Source organism: Rattus norvegicus, chromosome 14 (assembly GCF_036323735.1).
Source record: "Rattus norvegicus strain BN/NHsdMcwi chromosome 14, GRCr8, whole genome shotgun sequence".
Classification (NCBI taxonomy): Eukaryota; Metazoa; Chordata; class Mammalia; order Rodentia; family Muridae; genus Rattus; species Rattus norvegicus.
Window position 1 is genome coordinate 2,771,335 of NC_086032.1, and position 17,684 is coordinate 2,789,018.

At 45.6% G+C, this 17,684-nt stretch overlaps 1 protein-coding gene across 4 annotated transcripts in view; it reads left to right on the top strand.

Annotated features, from left to right (window-relative positions):
* Tgfbr3 (transforming growth factor beta receptor 3) overlaps positions 1-17,684 on the top strand; it is a 175,976-nt gene that overhangs the window by 137,041 nt on the left and 21,251 nt on the right. For all 4 annotated transcript variants that reach the window (NM_017256.1, XM_039091791.2, XM_039091792.2 and 1 more), the window contains 7 exon segments: positions 2,619-2,808; positions 4,681-5,012; positions 5,442-5,594; positions 8,173-8,313; positions 8,530-8,688; positions 12,532-12,828; positions 15,092-15,209. In NM_017256.1, coding sequence (NP_058952.1) covers positions 2,619-2,808; positions 4,681-5,012; positions 5,442-5,594; positions 8,173-8,313; positions 8,530-8,688; positions 12,532-12,828; positions 15,092-15,209 — 1,390 coding nt within the window.

Here is a 17,684-nt window from a genome sequence, read left to right on the forward strand (position 1 = left end):
GTCCCTCAGGTGCACATGGTGGAAGGAGAGGACCAGCTACTGCAAAGGGTCCTGCAAGCTCCACTCGTGCACATGCATGTGTGCACACATATGCACACATGAGCGCGCGCGCGCACACACACACACACACACACACACACACACAAAATGATGAAATCATAATAAACTTAAAAGCTAAGTTTCTCTTGCACTCTCTGATGCAGCCTATTCTTAGCAACTATAGTAGTTTAAAAGTTTGGTGTGCATAGCCTCAGCGTTCCCTACCCTCCCGTAAGTCCTTCTCTTCTTCACCATTGCCTTTCAAAGGCAAAGGGCAGAGCCACTTAGAACCCTACCCAGCTACTAGTTCACAAAACAGAGTTGAAGATTATGGCGGTGGTATTTGGGGAGACCCCCTTTGAGCACCCGCTTGGCTGTACTAAGGCTGCGAAAGTCTAGAGAGTACTAGGAGCTCAGAGAATCAGCCTGCCTTCTGTCATCCTGCCGCTTTCCTAGTGTAGAGTGATGGCTGATCTTTTAAGTTCCAAGCCACAATTAACGTGAATCACACTGACAGCTTCTACATTTAATGTGGAGAGGCGTGAACAGATCATTCCGTCCTGGTGCAGAGAACAGGTGGCTGTTGCGATGATGATGAGATTCTGGAAATACAGTATTTTCTCAGCTGTCTGACAACATGAAAGTCTAGGGCAGATGAGGCCAGGCAGTATTGTTTAGGCCAAGGTTGCGGTTCCAGCCAGTCAAAACACATGCTGCTTTGAAGGGCTGGGAGATGCTGTACCTCAGAAGGCTGGCTGATGAAGTTTCTTATTATTTCAGCTCTGTTTCCCAATTTTCTCATTCCATTTTCAATTTCATATCCATCTCTTCTCCTCTCCTCTCCTCCTCCTCCCCCTCCTCCTCCTCTTCCTCTTCTTCTTCTTCTCTCTCTCTCTCTCTCTCTCATCTCCCCCTTTCTCCTTTTCTTTCACCCTTTCTCCCTTTCTCTAGTCCTCCTTCTTCCTCTCCCTTCCTCCCCCTCTCTCCCCTTTCTCTCTCTCTCTCCTTTCTATTCTGTTTTTAAGAGTTTCCTCTGAATGCAAGTAAGAGCTCATGTCTATCAGTCTATAACCCAGCTTACAGATGGTGGGAGGATTCAGTTCTCACTCCCTCCAGTTTCTTTGCGTGCACATGGGAAGTTGTGACTGGCCAGTCATGGCAGGTTTGCCCCTAGATAAGCTCTGTAGATAACAGGAGAAGATCTTGGGTGACACTTTGAAGCTTTGAGTTGGAGTATAAGTGTCCTCGGCCAATCTCCCACAACAAGGAGGCCAAGAGAACCGAGAGCCTGTGAATCTTTTATGGCTCTACAGTGGGAAAGGATTAATATTTGGTCATGTTTGGGGTAAATAGAATGGGAAACAAATGAGGAATTTAGGAAAAATGCTACAGACACGCAGGAGAAAATCAGTGGGCATGGAAATTAAAGGGACATTGATGCAGCATGACAACAGTATAATCTGTGCTCTGGAAGCATCCCAGCCCTGTTGGAGCAGTTGTGGGCACTGTGCCTTCCCTTTGGGTCCCTCTGGGGTGACCAGCCTCCTCACTCACTGACAAGATCCCCTGTCACAGGAGTCAGCAGGGGACACAGACATTTACTGCCTGTATCCTGGCTTGTCAGAGACCATTCATATACTTCCTTGAAAGAATCCTATCACTTCAGTGTTGTAAGAGATTATTAATAAAAACTAACCTTTAGTATGGCTTTAAGAAGTTTTATATTGTTATAGAGGAACCACACCAATTATCACATCCTTTCACATTTAATATGTGTTGCCTATATAGTCATATAAGGGCTTTCTCCTTTATTACTAAATGCTAATACTTGGGCAGTATCTTAATTAGTACTCCACAGCATAACATATAGAATATTGACAGAATTGGCAAGTGAACGCAATTTCAGAATGGCCAAACCAATCACGAATTATAGATGAAATGCAAAGTTTTGAGTTTTACTATGTGGAAACTAAGTTTCCACAGCATCGGGAGAGTCATAAGGTCCTGCCATCTTCCCTGTAGATCTAGGCTCAAGATGCAAAACCACAGGCATGTTTGTAAAAACACTGTGGACACCCGTGTGCTTTACAGTTTTAAATAAAAAGAGGAAGGGGACATTTGAAGTGTGTACTTACTGCACTAGTAACCAACATAAAGTAACTCCTCAGCGTGAATGGACGTCTCTTTGTGTGCATTGTTTCATCTTAGTGTCTTATCCACGGAAGGCAAAGGTCACAGGGCAAATCCTCTTTATGCAATCTAGAATCTGTTGCTTTCAGATAATTCCCCATTCAAAGAATCTTTTTAGAATAGTCTTTATTCTTTGACAGCTTTATACATGTATACAATGTATCTTGATCATGACCACCCCTAATTCTCCCTTCCCTCTTTCCCCTTCCCCCATGGACACCCAGTAAAGCATCCTTTCTCACCTTCCAATTCCGCGTTTCATTTTTGTAACTCCCTGAGTCCAGTCTTCTCATCTGCTGGGATCCTGCCTTATCGTGTCTTGACCTTAGGCAGGTCTTGGACTGGCACCTTTAATTTTAGACTCACGGGTGCAATGTTGCTGTCTTTAGGCTCCCAACAGTATCGGCTTTGGAAAAGAGAGTGAACGATCCATGACAATGACCAAATTGGTAAGAGATGACATCCCTTCCACCCAAGAGAATCTGATGAAGTGGGCACTGGACAATGGCTACAGGCCAGTGACGTCATACACAATGGCTCCCGTGGCTAATAGATTTCATCTTCGGCTTGAGAACAACGGTAAGTATGATGTTTTCTGTCTCCCAGAGGAAGCTGTTTAGCAAGGAACTGTCATTTCTATGTGTATGCTGCTGTTTTCCTGCTATCCATCTTAATAGTTTGTCTTTTGGGGGGCTGAACAGGTGGCTCAGTGGTTAAGAGCACTAAGTATTCTTCCAGAGGTCCTGAGTTCAATTCCCAGCAACCACATGGTGGTTTACAACCATCTGTAATGGGATCTGATGCCCTCTTCTGGTGTGTCTAAAGACAGCTACAGTGTACTCATATACATTAAATAAATAAATAAATAAATAAATAAATCTTTGAAAAATAGTAATTTGTTTCACTGTAAAGCTTACAATAATGTAGTATTGGAGGCAATTGCAACATGTTTTCAGTGAGGAGAGCTGCTCCCATGTCAGACATGTTTGCTCTCTGTGTCCACTGTGATCACAGCAGAACGGTCAGTGACCACTCACAGCTGACAACACCAAGGGGTAGGTCCTTAGGGAAGAAGCTTGTGGCAAGAGGCTGAGGCTTATAGGAAAATAGCCATGGGAGGACCCAGACTGAGTAGATCTTATTCAGGGTGTGGGGCAGAATTGCCACTCCAGTTCAAACGTCTAGCAGAGTCTGCAAGCCCTTGGGGGGTTTGTAGAGTCTTAAAGTGGGTATGATTTGAGACCCAGGTTTTCTGAGACCTTGATGTGTTCCTCACCCTATAACACATTTGCTGCTATGCTGAAGGTAGGTTCCCGTTCCTGACTTAGCGTTTCTCTACTATTAGGGGAAACATTGCTTAATCTCCAAGCCTGAGCCTCAGATTCTCTGTCAGTAAACCAAGGGAAAAAAAAACTATCCTGCTGGACTTCTATGAGGTTTTTTGGGGGTGAGGGGGTGTTTAAATCAATGTATATATTAAAAGCCGTCTAAAACTGGGGCTTCATGTAGAGCCAGACAGCCACAGGATCCGTTTCAAAGGGATCTTGCAGAAGGAGAGGCCATGTCTAAGAATCATCTCTACCTCACACTGAGGTAGGTGTAATCTCAAGTGTAGGTCACCTGGGCTCAGATAATAGTGGAGACAGAATACTGCGAAAAGGACTGGTTTTTCTTTAAGTTATTGGAACTATGACAGCAATGCACATCGCTTCTATGGAATTCTATCTTCCTTTAAAGGCACAAGGGTGTCTAAAGAGGTCTTCTACCCTGAGACAAGGTTCAAAGAGACCAGGGTACATGCATATCTCCTAGATTTTTATCAATCAAAAGGAAGGCAACAAAATAAAAGTAGTATCAAAGTAGAAGAGGAACCTGTCCAATGTGCTAAAGGACCTGGGCCTGATCCTTGGTGCTACAAAACAAAATATAAAAGTAGACACTTTGTTTCAAGAGGTCTTCTGAAAAATAACTTTAAAACCCTAGATTCAAAGGAAGTATTTTAAGGGCCTTTGACTAGGTTGTTACTGCCCCCACCACACAGATACATAGTTTGGAGGGACTTAGAAACTATCCAGCAGAATGAGTCTCAATGGGGATGGAGCCCAGTAATCACACTAGAAGCCGAAAACATTAAGGACTGGAGTCAAAGCCCCCAAAGTGATTTTAATGTGTACCCAAAGTTGAGGACCACTGATAAACTCCAAGCTCTTAATTTTAAAACTTGGAAAACTGAATCACAGAGGAGGAGTAGTAAGTCACTTGTCTGAAGCCATTCAGCTAGTTAGAACAGCAGGATCAGAATTCAGGTTCCCACATTTCTTAGTTAATTCTACACATTGCTCATTTACTGTAACTTTGTCTCCGCCCATTCTGCGCTAACTCATGCTCTCTCTAACAATGACCATGGGCTGGCATCAGCCACTCACGATAGCTTGCCTTCCCTTTCCACAGAGGAGATGAGAGATGAGGAAGTCCACACCATTCCTCCTGAGCTTCGTATCCTGCTGGACCCTGACCACCCGCCCGCCCTGGACAACCCACTCTTCCCAGGAGAGGGAAGCCCAAATGGTGGTCTCCCCTTTCCATTCCCGGATATCCCCAGGAGAGGCTGGAAGGAGGGCGAAGATAGGATCCCCCGGCCAAAGCAGCCCATCGTTCCCAGTGTTCAACTGCTTCCTGACCACCGAGAACCAGAAGAAGTGCAAGGGGGCGTGGACATCGCCCTGTCAGTCAAATGTGACCATGAAAAGATGGTCGTGGCTGTAGACAAAGACTCTTTCCAGGTCAGTGCCATCTCTTAAGGGAAAGACGTGAAACTTTCCCCAGCTAGCTGCAGTTTTGCATTTATTATTTCCCTGTAGCTGTTTCACTTTTGAACTCCTCATTTGGTGATGTTTTCCCAGTTGGATAGGCCACTTTTCCTTGGCTACGACCTTCATTCACTTCCTGTTGTTCTCAAAGGGAGAGGGGAATTCAGATTCTTGTATGTCAATATTTTGCTATTGAATTTTCAGTGCCAATAAACACAATCATTGGGATGTTGACAGGTGCAAGGTGAGGAAAAGGGGGGGGGGTGATGAAAAGGTGAGAGGGGGAGGGGCATGATGCCGGCCTGTTTGCAGCCTCTGCCTACATAGACAGGCATTGCTTGTTACTGTGTACAATGAACGACTGTTAAGCCCTCTGATAACCTTTGGTGCTTTCCATTTCAGACCAATGGCTACTCAGGGATGGAGCTCACCCTGTTGGATCCTTCGTGTAAAGCCAAAATGAATGGTACTCACTTTGTTCTCGAGTCTCCCCTGAATGGCTGTGGTACTCGACATCGGAGGTCGACCCCGGATGGTGTGGTTTACTATAACTCTGTGAGTATTCTCCAGAACAAAGCTCTACCTTTGTCATGGCATTGCTGGGTATTATTCAGGGTTAGTCCCTGAAAATGAATGGACAGAGATAAAGCCAGATGTCAGTTCTCAACAAAAGGAGATGGACTGTAACCCTGAACTCTTGTCTTGTTTTGATTTATCAGTATGTGTTTGGGATTTGAAGGTCCTGTTTTCTCAGCTGGAGTTGTGGTAATCTCACACACTTCCTGCTTTCATCTAATGACGGTTCAACAGCAGGGTGTTCCGTGCCTGTGGCAGCCTGCTGTGGTTGCACCAGAGGGTCCTTATGGGGCTAAAACCCCAAAGCCCTGGGATACACATAAATACCTCTCCAATGGATGCAAGAGTGAGAAGAGATTCCTTCCCTCCTGAGCCTAAAATCAGAAAGGAATCTCAATGAAATCATCCAGTCTCTCTACCTCAGATCTGTTTTTGAAGTTAACTGGAAGAAGGTTCAAGTTTCCCGAAAAATTAATTAATTGCTTTCCGGAAATGGCTTCTACTAGTTCATCTGAATCTTATCAGATGAGGCCTATCCTCTTCAGGGAGGGAGACTGAAGCACAAAACCCCACAGGTTTTCAAAGTACCAGTTTTGCTGATCAATTTTAAAATACTTCTCAGCACCCCGCCCACAATCACCACGTGAGCCTTGGGCAGCGTGTACTTCTGTGAGCTCTTAGCTCGCTTCCACTACTGACATGGGCCAGGTCCCTAAGCTTCTGGTTCATATGCCGCCCATCACCACACTTGACCCAACCCAGAAGGGCAGCTGGGAGGCCTCTGGCCAGTGTGTCCCATGGCTCCCCTGTAAGCTCACTGTATGGTTCCTCAGAGACCCTTAGACCATTGGCACGAGAGAGGAGCAATATTATTTCACTCAATCTCCCCATTTCAAAGGCAGAGAAACTGAGCCCCAGAGAGTTCTGAGGCTTGGTCAGAATTGAGGGGCCGGTTATACAGGAGAGCCAGGACCAGTTCTTCCCAATGTCCCACCCACTGACTTTTCCTCAACACCAGACTGGCTTATGCTACTCGACTCATCCGTTAACTTTGACATCCTAGTCATTATGATACTAATTTTCTTGTGATGATTCAGTTTCTCCAAATATATAAATGCCGGCAATAGTGCTGTCCTTGACTCGGACGTTTTAAACTGATTCCCAATTAGCACTGGCAAGAAGGTGATCTAGTGAGTTAAATTCTCAATTCCCTTGAGAGAGATGGGGTTCCCCGGTCGGAAAGGCCGCTTCTTCCTTGTATGCTTTCCTTCTCTGGACTGTTAAGGACAAGGCATGCAGTCCTCACCCACCCACCCCTACCCCGAGAGTGCCTCTGGTGCCTCCTTAGTTACTCCCCACTCCCACCCCTACATTCTGCTCGCAGTGGTGAATTCTTCCACTGCCTGCTCCAGTTGTGACAGACTCCCTGTGCATTTCTGTTTTCCACTGTGTCCATAATCCAGGCATATGAAATGGAAATAAATCAGGGTTTGACTTGCAGAGCTGTAGTTTTCAGACCACCCTCCCCGTCCCATTTACAACTAACAGTACAGTAATTTCAGCCGGCGTGAAGACAGATTGCTGTGAAGAGGACACCTTCTTTTTCCTCACCCCCCCCCCCACACACACACAAGAAAAGATGTGGGAAGGATGGAGAAGAGAGGGCTGTAAGATCAAAGATGACCAGGCAAGCGCTGTGGAAACCATTAGGCCCTGTGTGTCTAACTTAAACCAAACTGTCTACAGACCTTACAATTTAAGGATCTTTGTAAGGCTTGAAAGGTCTGAATAGAGCCGTGAAATAGTTTAGTGGGTGAAAGCAGTTACCCCCAAGCCAGAAGAGCCTGAGTTTGATCTCCAGAACCCACAGAGTAAAAGGAGAGAACTAGCTCCCACAAATTGTTCTCTGACTACCACATCTCTCTCTCTCTCTCTCTCTCTCTCTCTCTCTCTCTCTCTCTCTCTCTCTCTCTCTGCCCCTCTGTCTTTCTTTGTCTCTCTGTCTCTGCCTCTCTCTGTCTCTATCACTTTCTCTCTCTGTCTCGATCACTGTCTCTGTCTCTGTCTCTCTGTCTCTCTCTCTCTCTCTCTCTCTCTCTCTCTCACACACACACACACACACACACACACACTATAATTTAAAAACTATACATATTAAAAGGCACCTTGGGACCCATAAGAAGCCCCTCTCAAATAGGGGCAAGCCTAGGACAGCCCCACTAACTCCATTCCAATGCCCAGTGTCTCCTGCTATTTGAAGTAGCATGATTATTCAACATGGTTATAAATAAATCTGTAATTTTTTTTGCAAGGGAAAAAAATCCAAATTTTAGTTCAGATCTTCAGCTTGAATTGGGCTTTTCTGTGTTTTCTCACCACTTTGAAGAATCCTCAAAAGCTTGGAGAATCGCTCCTACTGCTGTTTATACAAAGTCAGATTTTCTGTTTGCAATTTAATTGTCACATGGGTGCTAGTGGGTAGGAAGTAAAACCAGAAACACAGGCATGGTGTTTTTCCTGCCAATGGGAGCAATAGCTGTGTGTCCCTGTCTTCTAGATTGTGGTGCAGGCTCCGTCCCCTGGGGATAGCAGTGGCTGGCCTGATGGCTATGAAGACTTGGAGTCAGGCGATAATGGATTTCCTGGAGACGGGGATGAAGGAGAAACTGCCCCCCTGAGCCGAGCTGGAGTGGTGGTGGTATGTGTTGGTTTCCTTTAGATGGTTCTATGGATACATTGTTGCTGGAGCTGGAGTGGTGGTGATACGGGTTGGGTCTCCCTTAGATGGCTCTGTGGATAACATTGTCGTTCATTTGGTTTGTTTCACTGGGAAGTTTCAAAACATGAAATTATGTGTTAAAAGCCAAAGCTCTTCATGTGACTGATGTGTCCTTATCTGTTGGCGATTTTCTAGTTTAACTGCAGCTTGCGGCAGCTGAGGAATCCCAGTGGCTTCCAGGGCCAGCTCGATGGAAATGCTACCTTCAACATGGAGCTGTATAACACAGACCTCTTTCTGGTGCCCTCCCCAGGGGTCTTCTCTGTGGCAGAGAACGAGCATGTTTATGTTGAGGTGAGGTTGGTGTGTTATCCTCGGGCGTTCAGCCTAGTGCCCTATGCAGGCCCTATAATATTATCTTAAGTACCTTGCATGGGTCTCACCTTGTTTACTTAGACATCTAAGTAAGGGCATGGCTCAGAAACAGCTTCCAGGTCATTTTCTGACCAGGAAAGAAATAGCAGGATTTTTTATGAATTATGCTAAATGGATATAGTGGTTTTTAGTAAGCGTCAAAAAGAAAACTGAGCAAAATGTGAATTGTACCAGTAAAGTGCCTTATTTATTTGTTCTGCCGTCAACACTTTGGGGACAGTTGGGGACTGAGTTGGCCACTCAGTGTCAGAGTTATCCATGAACTCTTCTAAAACACCTCACATATTATCTTGGACTTCCAAGTGAAAAAGCTGTGTTCTCCTGAAATCCCTTCTGCCGAGTCAGAATCTTAATAGCCGCACAAATTTGTCAAAACCATTTTCCATCTGGAACAGTGGCCATCGTGCATTGCGTAAATCCGGGATACCTATGAAGCTAATAGACAGTGGTGGTAATAAAGAAATAACAATAGCTAATATTTGTTACTGTTTTACAATGCACTGGATCTGTCCTGACTATAGTCATGATGAACTGACTTGTTAGAGGGACTCTGCAAGAATGGACTAATTAATTACTAAGATCCAACTTTTGGATGAGAAAATTAGACACGTGGCTGTCCAACGTGACACCTGAACCTGGTGTAATCCTTCCTTCTGAAATCCTTTCTTCAGAGGCCGTGCTGTTGACAGCCAGGTGTTAATGTAGTAATCCCCCCTCAAAATGCCATTTGAAAGGGAATAAATCCTAACTTCATATGGAGGTCAATATCTAAGTTCACAGACTCCATTCTGGAGAAGACAGACCTATGCTTCAGGCTGTCTACTGTCCTTGTCCTGAGCATCATCTGTAGTGTCTGCTGGTCTCACTGAAAGGCATCATGGCTGCTTTGCACCTCACAGTGGGAGGGCGAGAAGGGGTAGAAATGGCAGGTTCCCATAGGTAAAAATCACCACAGAGCACCTGTGTCTGTTTTGCAAAGACAGTGTGCATGTGCATCGGCACTGGGTTGGAGTGGAGCCAGGCAGCCCTCCCTGGTGTTTTCTCCAGTCAGTCCCTCTGCACTCAGCTCCCTGTTATGAGTGCCCTGGGGGAGCCATATTTTGTGTGTGCTGTTCCTAAGCTTGCGTCTCTCCTGATCCAAGACTCCTATTTTCTTCTGCCTTTTCCATAGTATTCACAGTCCACAAGGATCTTAGTCAACCCCTCCCACTTATGCCACAGGTTTGAGAGGACACTGCTTAGCTGCAGTTTACTATTTTCTAGACAAATGCCTAGATCTGCTCCCTGAAGGCTTTGTGATTTATGCTGCCAGTGGCTAACCTGCCTGTGGACCCTACCCTGAGTAGTTTCATTTCTTTTCTTGCCCCTGGAGTGCTGGCTTAATCCGTGAAGCCAGCGATTCCCTCTCCCTCCCCCTTCCATTTTTTTTTCATTCTTGTTTTCTTTTCCATTTTATATTATTTCACATCTCACATGTTTTGTAGTTAAATTTGATTTAAAAAGGAGATCAAAAAAAATTTTTTACTGCTATCTTAAATATCAAGTATGTTAAGAAAGATCTGGGGCTGGGGGGAGTTGTTATAAACTATTTTAAACTTGATTGAAACTACCAAAAATAAGAAAGAGAATCTGTAAATGTTTCACTAAAAAGGATACCAGTTGACCATGCCTTGCCTTTCTTTCCTGGTTTGGACTCCACTGCTGGTAGGAAAATTTTTTAACTTAAGTAAAATAAAACTTCATAAATCTTGGCTTAACCTGAAGAACCATTTCTTGGTTTCTTCGCCAGCTGCCCTCCCCGAAGTTTTTCCTGGAACCTTCCGTTCACTCTAGACCACAGCTCCTTCCATGGCCCCTCTTCTCTGGTCACTCCTGGGGTGATGGCTGGCAGGATGGCAGCTTTCTTATCTGTTCATTTGGCTTAGTGACTGGCATCTAGGGTCACACTACTTGGAGTTCTTACTGTGAACCTGAGCTGTTTGCATGCACCTTTACGACAGTGTCTTACACCAACTGCGTCTTTTAAATTAATTACGGCCGCCATCCTCTAGGTGAGCACTGTGTCTGCCCTTGTCTGCACAGAAGCAGCAGAGCATGTGACTTTCCTGGTCCGGTCTCATTCTAAAACCTACAGTCTTCCTGCTATTCAAGTCCAATCTGTAGCAAGACTTGCTAATATTTTTCTCCTCAAAGGCACCCAGAAAGATATATAACAGTGGTTCTCAACCTTTTAATGCTGTGACCCTTTAATACAGTTCCTCATGTTGTGGTGACCCTACCACCACCACCATAAAGTTACTTCATTGCTAGTTCACAATTTAATTTTGCCACTGTTTTGAATCATAAATATCTGATATTGCAGGATATCTGATATATAACCCCTGTTAAAAGGGTCGTTTGACCCCCAAAGGGTCTGCAACCCACAGGTTGAGAACTGCTGGTCTAGACAGACATTCTGTATTGCATGCCTTTGAAAGTAAGAAAAGAGTCAACACATTTTTGCACCATAAGCCTAGTTTGTGTTAAATGGCACTTTTTATTTGCAGCATGTGTATAATTTACCACCTCAACAGGATAGAACCTCTTGTTCAGCAGAAATAACTCACGGATAGTGCAAGTGGATATTTACAGAGTGTCGAACAAGATGGCAACATTGTAATTACCTTCACCTTCTGCTCATGCCCATGTGAATACCTCACAGTTACCAACGTAGCATCTTTTGGGGGTGCTATAAATCAAAAGTTCCCGCAATGCCCGGGGATTCCCCGGGTTGGCTCCAAGTGCTAACTTTATTATCTCTCTGTCTTTTAAAGCATTGAGGGGTTGGGAGGGTGCTCTTGGTGGATGGGTAAGGACTAACTTTATTTCTAAAGTGTTTAAGTTTACAGTGTATGTTTAGATTAGAGAAGGAAAGAGGCATCGGAGTTGGAAGAGTAGTCTGCACAGTAAATGGTATCACCAAACAGTGAAGCCATTTTTGTTTCAGGATTTTAGCAGAGTTCAGGATAGCTAAGGTTTGAGTTCTGTTTACATTTGGCTAAGCACTACTTCCTGTTTCTGAACAAAGGAACCTTAATGAGATCTGGACATGATGCACAGAAGTGATTTGTAAGAAGGAAGAATAAATGACTTGGAAATGTGTCTAGGTTAGTTTTCCCTGAAGCAACCTCCCCCCAGCCCCACCTCCTCTGCAAGGCTGGTTTGGTCCTGTGAGCAGCGGGACGCTTTGCCAGGTTGGTAATGGCCAGTAAATGACACTGTCCCTGATACAAGAAACCAGAGGCCTGCCTACTGACCAAGCAGGAGGCATCTGTGGCCTTCTGTTCTCTAAGTTCACTCTGCTTTCTTGCACAGTCATACCTTCCAAGATCATATAGATTCTCCTCCGTCCTGAACTATTGGGCAGCATTTAAAAATCGCATCCTGGTAATAATCCACTGTGGTAATATTAGGGGGCTTTATCTGTGTTTTGCTTATTTTGGAAAATCCACTTAGGAGCAAGGTTTGCTTTTATTTTATCTCTGAGGACTGGCGGGAAACTTTACCCATCTTGCAACTTGTAGGATAGCATTTGAATTAAACAATTGGCTGCCGTTATGTCAGGTTTAAACGGACAGCGCCTTTTATCAATCGATGTATGTTACTAAATTAGTAAACGGAGTAATGTCTCACCCAAAGAACTGCGGCAGGATATTGTCTGGGTGACTAACGTAAAGTGAGATGCCAGCGTGTTCCTGACCTGACCTTTATTCTCCTCGGCAGGTGTCTGTCACCAAGGCTGACCAAGATCTGGGATTCGCCATCCAAACCTGCTTTCTCTCTCCATACTCCAACCCAGACAGAATGTCTGATTACACCATCATCGAGAACATCTGTCCGAAAGACGACTCTGTGAAGTTCTACAGCTCCAAGAGAGTGCACTTTCCCATCCCGCATGCTGAGGTGGACAAGAAGCGCTTCAGCTTCCTGTTCAAGTCTGTGTTCAACACCTCCCTGCTCTTCCTGCACTGCGAGTTGACTCTGTGCTCCAGGAAGAAGGGCTCCCTGAAGCTGCCGAGGGTACGTGGGCTGTCGTCTGTCTGGGCTGTGATTCAGCCATGTTTGGGTAAAGAGGTGCAGGTGGAGGTTTTAGTTTTGAGGTTTTGAAAAGCCTTCCGATTGAAGTACCAGCATGAACAGGGGACGGCGTGCTTTAGGGTTTGTTGGAGAACACATTCTGAAAGTTTGTCTTCCCGTGTGTGCTTCCTTGTGCCATGAGTGATCAGCCAGGGACTGCTCTCCACCAAGGGAGAGGCCTGGATCTGTCTCTGATGGTCAGATAGCACGCCGTGAGCACTGTGCCAGAAGAACAGGGAACCGAAAGGACAAGATCAGTGTGAGGATTAATTTTTCCAGGTCCCATGGAGACTGGGATTGAAATTGTTTTTGTGACCTTCTCTGTGTGAGTTATAGTGTTGCTTCTCTCAGGAGGACTTGTAGGGGAAATTAGTAAATATTTTACTTTCGCCCATTTCTTATCAGTTCATCTCGTTTGCCTCGTGCCATTGCCCATATTAAACGGCTATGTTCTGTTGCCATAACAGAAATCGGAACCCTTTGACCTTGTTGGAGCACTGCGTGGGGCTCTGTCGGACCTGCCTTGCGTGGGACCGGTTGCTTTCTCCTGCTGCCACTTCGTTTCTGGGGCCTGATATAATTACATATAATTTCCTCCGGTGTGTTTATTCAGTAGCTGTTACACACAGCCCAAGCTGGAGTCTTATTCTCTTATAATCATGGGTCCACTGATACCTTAGAAGCACAGAATCAAGCTATAGCCTTCATATGTATGGAATCCTCTCATACAGGGACTGGAAGAAAAAGCAGGAGTGAAAACGATTACCGTTAAATAGATGTCTATGACCTGAGTTCCTTGAATCATTTCCCTGCGCAGTTACTGATTTGAGCTTTGCCTACAAATAAATACACAGCAAATCACGAGTAACCAGGAAACATTTGCAAAGGCTCAGGCTCTTTTGTTTCTTCTGGAACCACTGCTACTTTAGTTCTCACCTAGAAATGAAAGCGACAACACAACGCCCTCCTGGGTAGAAGAGCAAAGGAGATAGGAGATGCATGCAGTAAGCGTGTGGCGGCAGACGCATGCAGTAAGCATGTGGAGGCAGATGCATGCAGTAAGCGTGTGGAGGCAGATGCATGCAGTAAGCGTGTGGAGGCAGATGCATGCAGTAAGCGTGTGGAGGCAGATACATGCAGTAAGCGTGTGGAGGCAGATACATGCAGTAAGCGTGTGGAGGCAGAACCACTAATTCTTCTTGCTGCTTAAAGGCAGCATTTCCTTATCTCTCGTAACTCCCGAGTACTTCTGTGACAATAGAAAAGGCCTGAGAACCTTCTAGGAAAAGGTGTCAATGGTCACCTAGTCCAGCTGCTCTTTGCTGGGAATTAAGTGTCTGACCCAGGATCCACCTCCAAGTTAGCATTATATGTTCTTAGTTAACTATAGAGGGCTATCCAGGCAGTATGAGGAAAATAAAGTCACGAAATGAACAGACTGTGTATCATTATAACAGCCTGCCTTGTCACAGAAAATTCAGTTTCCCTCTACAAGAAAACTCTTTTCAGGGTGTTTGTTTTGGGGTGGTGATGGGGTGGGGTATCTTCTTGTGTGTGGCCCAGAGAAGCATACACTTTTCCAGAGGTGATGCCTCCTGACCAGATTCCTGATTAGTTTCAGGACTTAAAATATCTAGAAACTGCTGGTCGGTCTCAGCTTACACACCTGGCGTCACTCCCTCCCCAGGACCTATGATAAGTGAAGTTGAGCCCAGGCTAAGGGGTGGATGTGATGGACAGATAAAATACTCACTGGCATGTGTGAGGCACTAGATTAAACCTCTAGCATCAAGAGGAAAAAAAAAGGCCAACTCAAAACAAACCATGTGGAAAGCCTCATGTTATAGAGTGTAAAATAAAATAAAATAGAATAGAATAGAACACAACAAGCATGACAGTGCGGTTGCCTTGCTAGATTAGAAATAAGTTCTATCATTGTCTAACGCTGTTTGGTGGAGAAGGGGCAGGGACGACAGCTGTAAGCTGTCCCCTGGTAGTTCCATCTTCCAGTACAGCGGAAAATGCACCAGGACCGCCGTGACGTCCCCCTGGTGATGTAGGGTTCTTAGAAAAACGCACAGAGAGCCTGTTTTCCCCACGGTTCACAGCAGCGAGCTGTCTGATAAGGGGCCAGGGGCAACCGTGTGCAGGCCTGGGGAAGGTACTTTTCTCTGATCCATGACTGCCTTGCTCTGCCTCTCTGCAGTGTGTGACTCCTGACGACGCCTGCACTTCTCTCGATGCCACCATGATCTGGACCATGATGCAGAATAAGAAGACATTCACCAAGCCCCTGGCTGTGGTCCTCCAGGTAGACTATAAAGGTGAGAATGGGAACACAGGGCCTGTCTTGTAAAGGTCCCTAAAACATACACAGTGAGGGGATGGATGACCCCTGCAAGCTTCCTCTGACCGTCACTAACACAGTGTAACATGTGTGAGCACATGCATGCACGCAGACACACAGAATAAGTTTCCTCTGACCTTCACTAGCATGGTGTAACATGTATGTGTGCATGCAAGCACATAGACACACAGAAGTTTCCTCTGACCCTCACTAGCACATTGCATGTGCACATGCACATTCGTGTACGTATAAACACACAGAGTAAATATGTTTTTTTAAGAATTCAGACTGTACATCAAAATCTAGTTTTATTCTAAAATAAATCAAGGCTAGTAAGAGCTCAGCGAGTTGAAGTATTTGCTGTAAAACCTGACTGCCTGAGTTTGATCCCTGAACTCATGTGGTAGGAAGAGAAAACCAGCTTTCCCAAGCTGTCCTTTGATATCCATCCACATGTGTTCTGTGGCACACACACACACACACACACACACACACACACACACACACACACTTTATAGTGAACAAATGAATGTAAAAGAATTTAAGATAAATCAAAGGTAGCTTTAGAAAAATCGAAGGTAGTCAATAGCTTTAGAAAATAATTCTTTGCCCCAAGAGATTTTACTTAGGTGATCCTGTCACTTTGGCTACATTGTAATTTATTTACAGATCATTTATTCTTTAAAAAATAGATCAAGGGGCCCGAGAAGCAGCTTAGTGGAGGAGCCTAGGTAGCATGCAGAAGATTCCAAGAGCCACAAAGAATCGGGTCATAGTAAAGGCTGGCTCTGCCCTGCTACTCTCCTCTGCATTCAGATGTGCTTCTGTGAGTCTGAGGTGTGCTGTGGCCAGCACACTATTCACAGCCCAGCGTTCAGTGCTCACGGTTGCACGGCCCCAAGCTGCTATAGTGCTTCGTCAAAACCGTAGACACCTTCGAGAGGGGCTATGATCTGTGAACATTGTCCATTTAGGGACACTGGCAGAAAGAAAGCTGACATTTATAAATGAGTTTTCAGAACTTTGCTCAAGAGCAAATGCTGGTCCTCCTTGCGCCCAGGGTTTCCATTCCTTTATGTATAAGAACACTCACTAAGCTGTGCTGTGCAGAATAGGAGAAGAGGAGAGACGTGTCCTGAAAAGTGTGGTGTGAGCACCACAAGGACAGGCAGGGCAGACAACCAGCAGGGAACCCTGAGGACTTCGGGGAGGACACCACAGCACTAGGGGCAGGAGCAAGCCAAGAGGTGTCGGGCAGCTGTCAACAGCTTTGGGGTGGAACCAAAGCGGCATGGATAATCTGAGTGGCTACAATCCTCCCTGTCTGGAAACAGCCTGTCACTCTCCCGAAGCCTCGAGGTCTAAGGGTGTCAAGCTGAGAACAGGTTGGCAGAGTGAGAGGGGATGTCAAGCCTCCAGGGTAAGGCGTTTCAGGATTAGAACCACAGACCCTGTCACTCGATCCTGAAGGGTAGAGAGTCACCTGGTAAGAACCAGTGAGTGGCTTGGTCCCAGCTGCTAGGCATTAGAAGGGAGTCATGCTGGCTGGTACTGACACCAGATCTGGGGTTTAAGGCACCCCTAGGATGGCGCTTTTGGGCTGAGGTTGGCAGGATGAAGCAGTGGGTGGCTCTGGAGCTGGCATGAGCTACCAGAGAGGAGGCAGGTGGGTGCTGCCGGTTTCTCAATACGGTTTGGCCTTTGTCAAAAGAGCTGTGCTGTTCCGGGTGCACATTCCCTCAGAAAGGCAGGGAGCACGGGGTAGGGACCGGCTCACAGCCCTGAATTTGAGAGCACTGCTCTTGCTCCCTCCACACCAGACCGGCTGTGGCGAAACCTCACAAAGTCTTTGTTTCATGTTCTTATCTGGAAGGGAACGTTAGAACAGGGGATATGGAGGTGCCCTTTCCCACCACCACAGTCAGCAGGGCTGTTGGGAGGAGAAGATTTCTGGTTCATTTATGACCATCCTAGACTCAGAATGCCCATCTCAGATGCCTATTGTTTTTGTCCTGAATGTGTTCATTTTACTTTATTGATTGGTTTCCAGTCCTTTCAAAGGTACTGTGGCCTCACCTTCACTAGGCTGCCCAGATACTCCTGCTGCTTTGTTGAGTTTAGGGGAAAGGAATATGAATAAATTGTGTTGCAAAGAACTCATAGTTGGTCAACAGCTGGCTGTGTTTTATGCTATAAAAGCAGCAGCCAGCTCGCTCCCTGTCCCTGTCCCTGTCCCTGCCCCTGCCCCTGTCCCTTACCTATTTTGAGAGCACTCATTCAGTTGGTAATTGAATACAGCAGCTGGCTGTGCCCAGTGCCAGACAGTACTTAGGCATTAATATTACAACACTATAACTTCCAGCAATTCTTTCATTCTTTTTTGTTAAACTCTGGTGGCATTTTTCTAAGTAATTTCTCTTGTAAATTGGGTAATTACTTTTATTCAAACTTA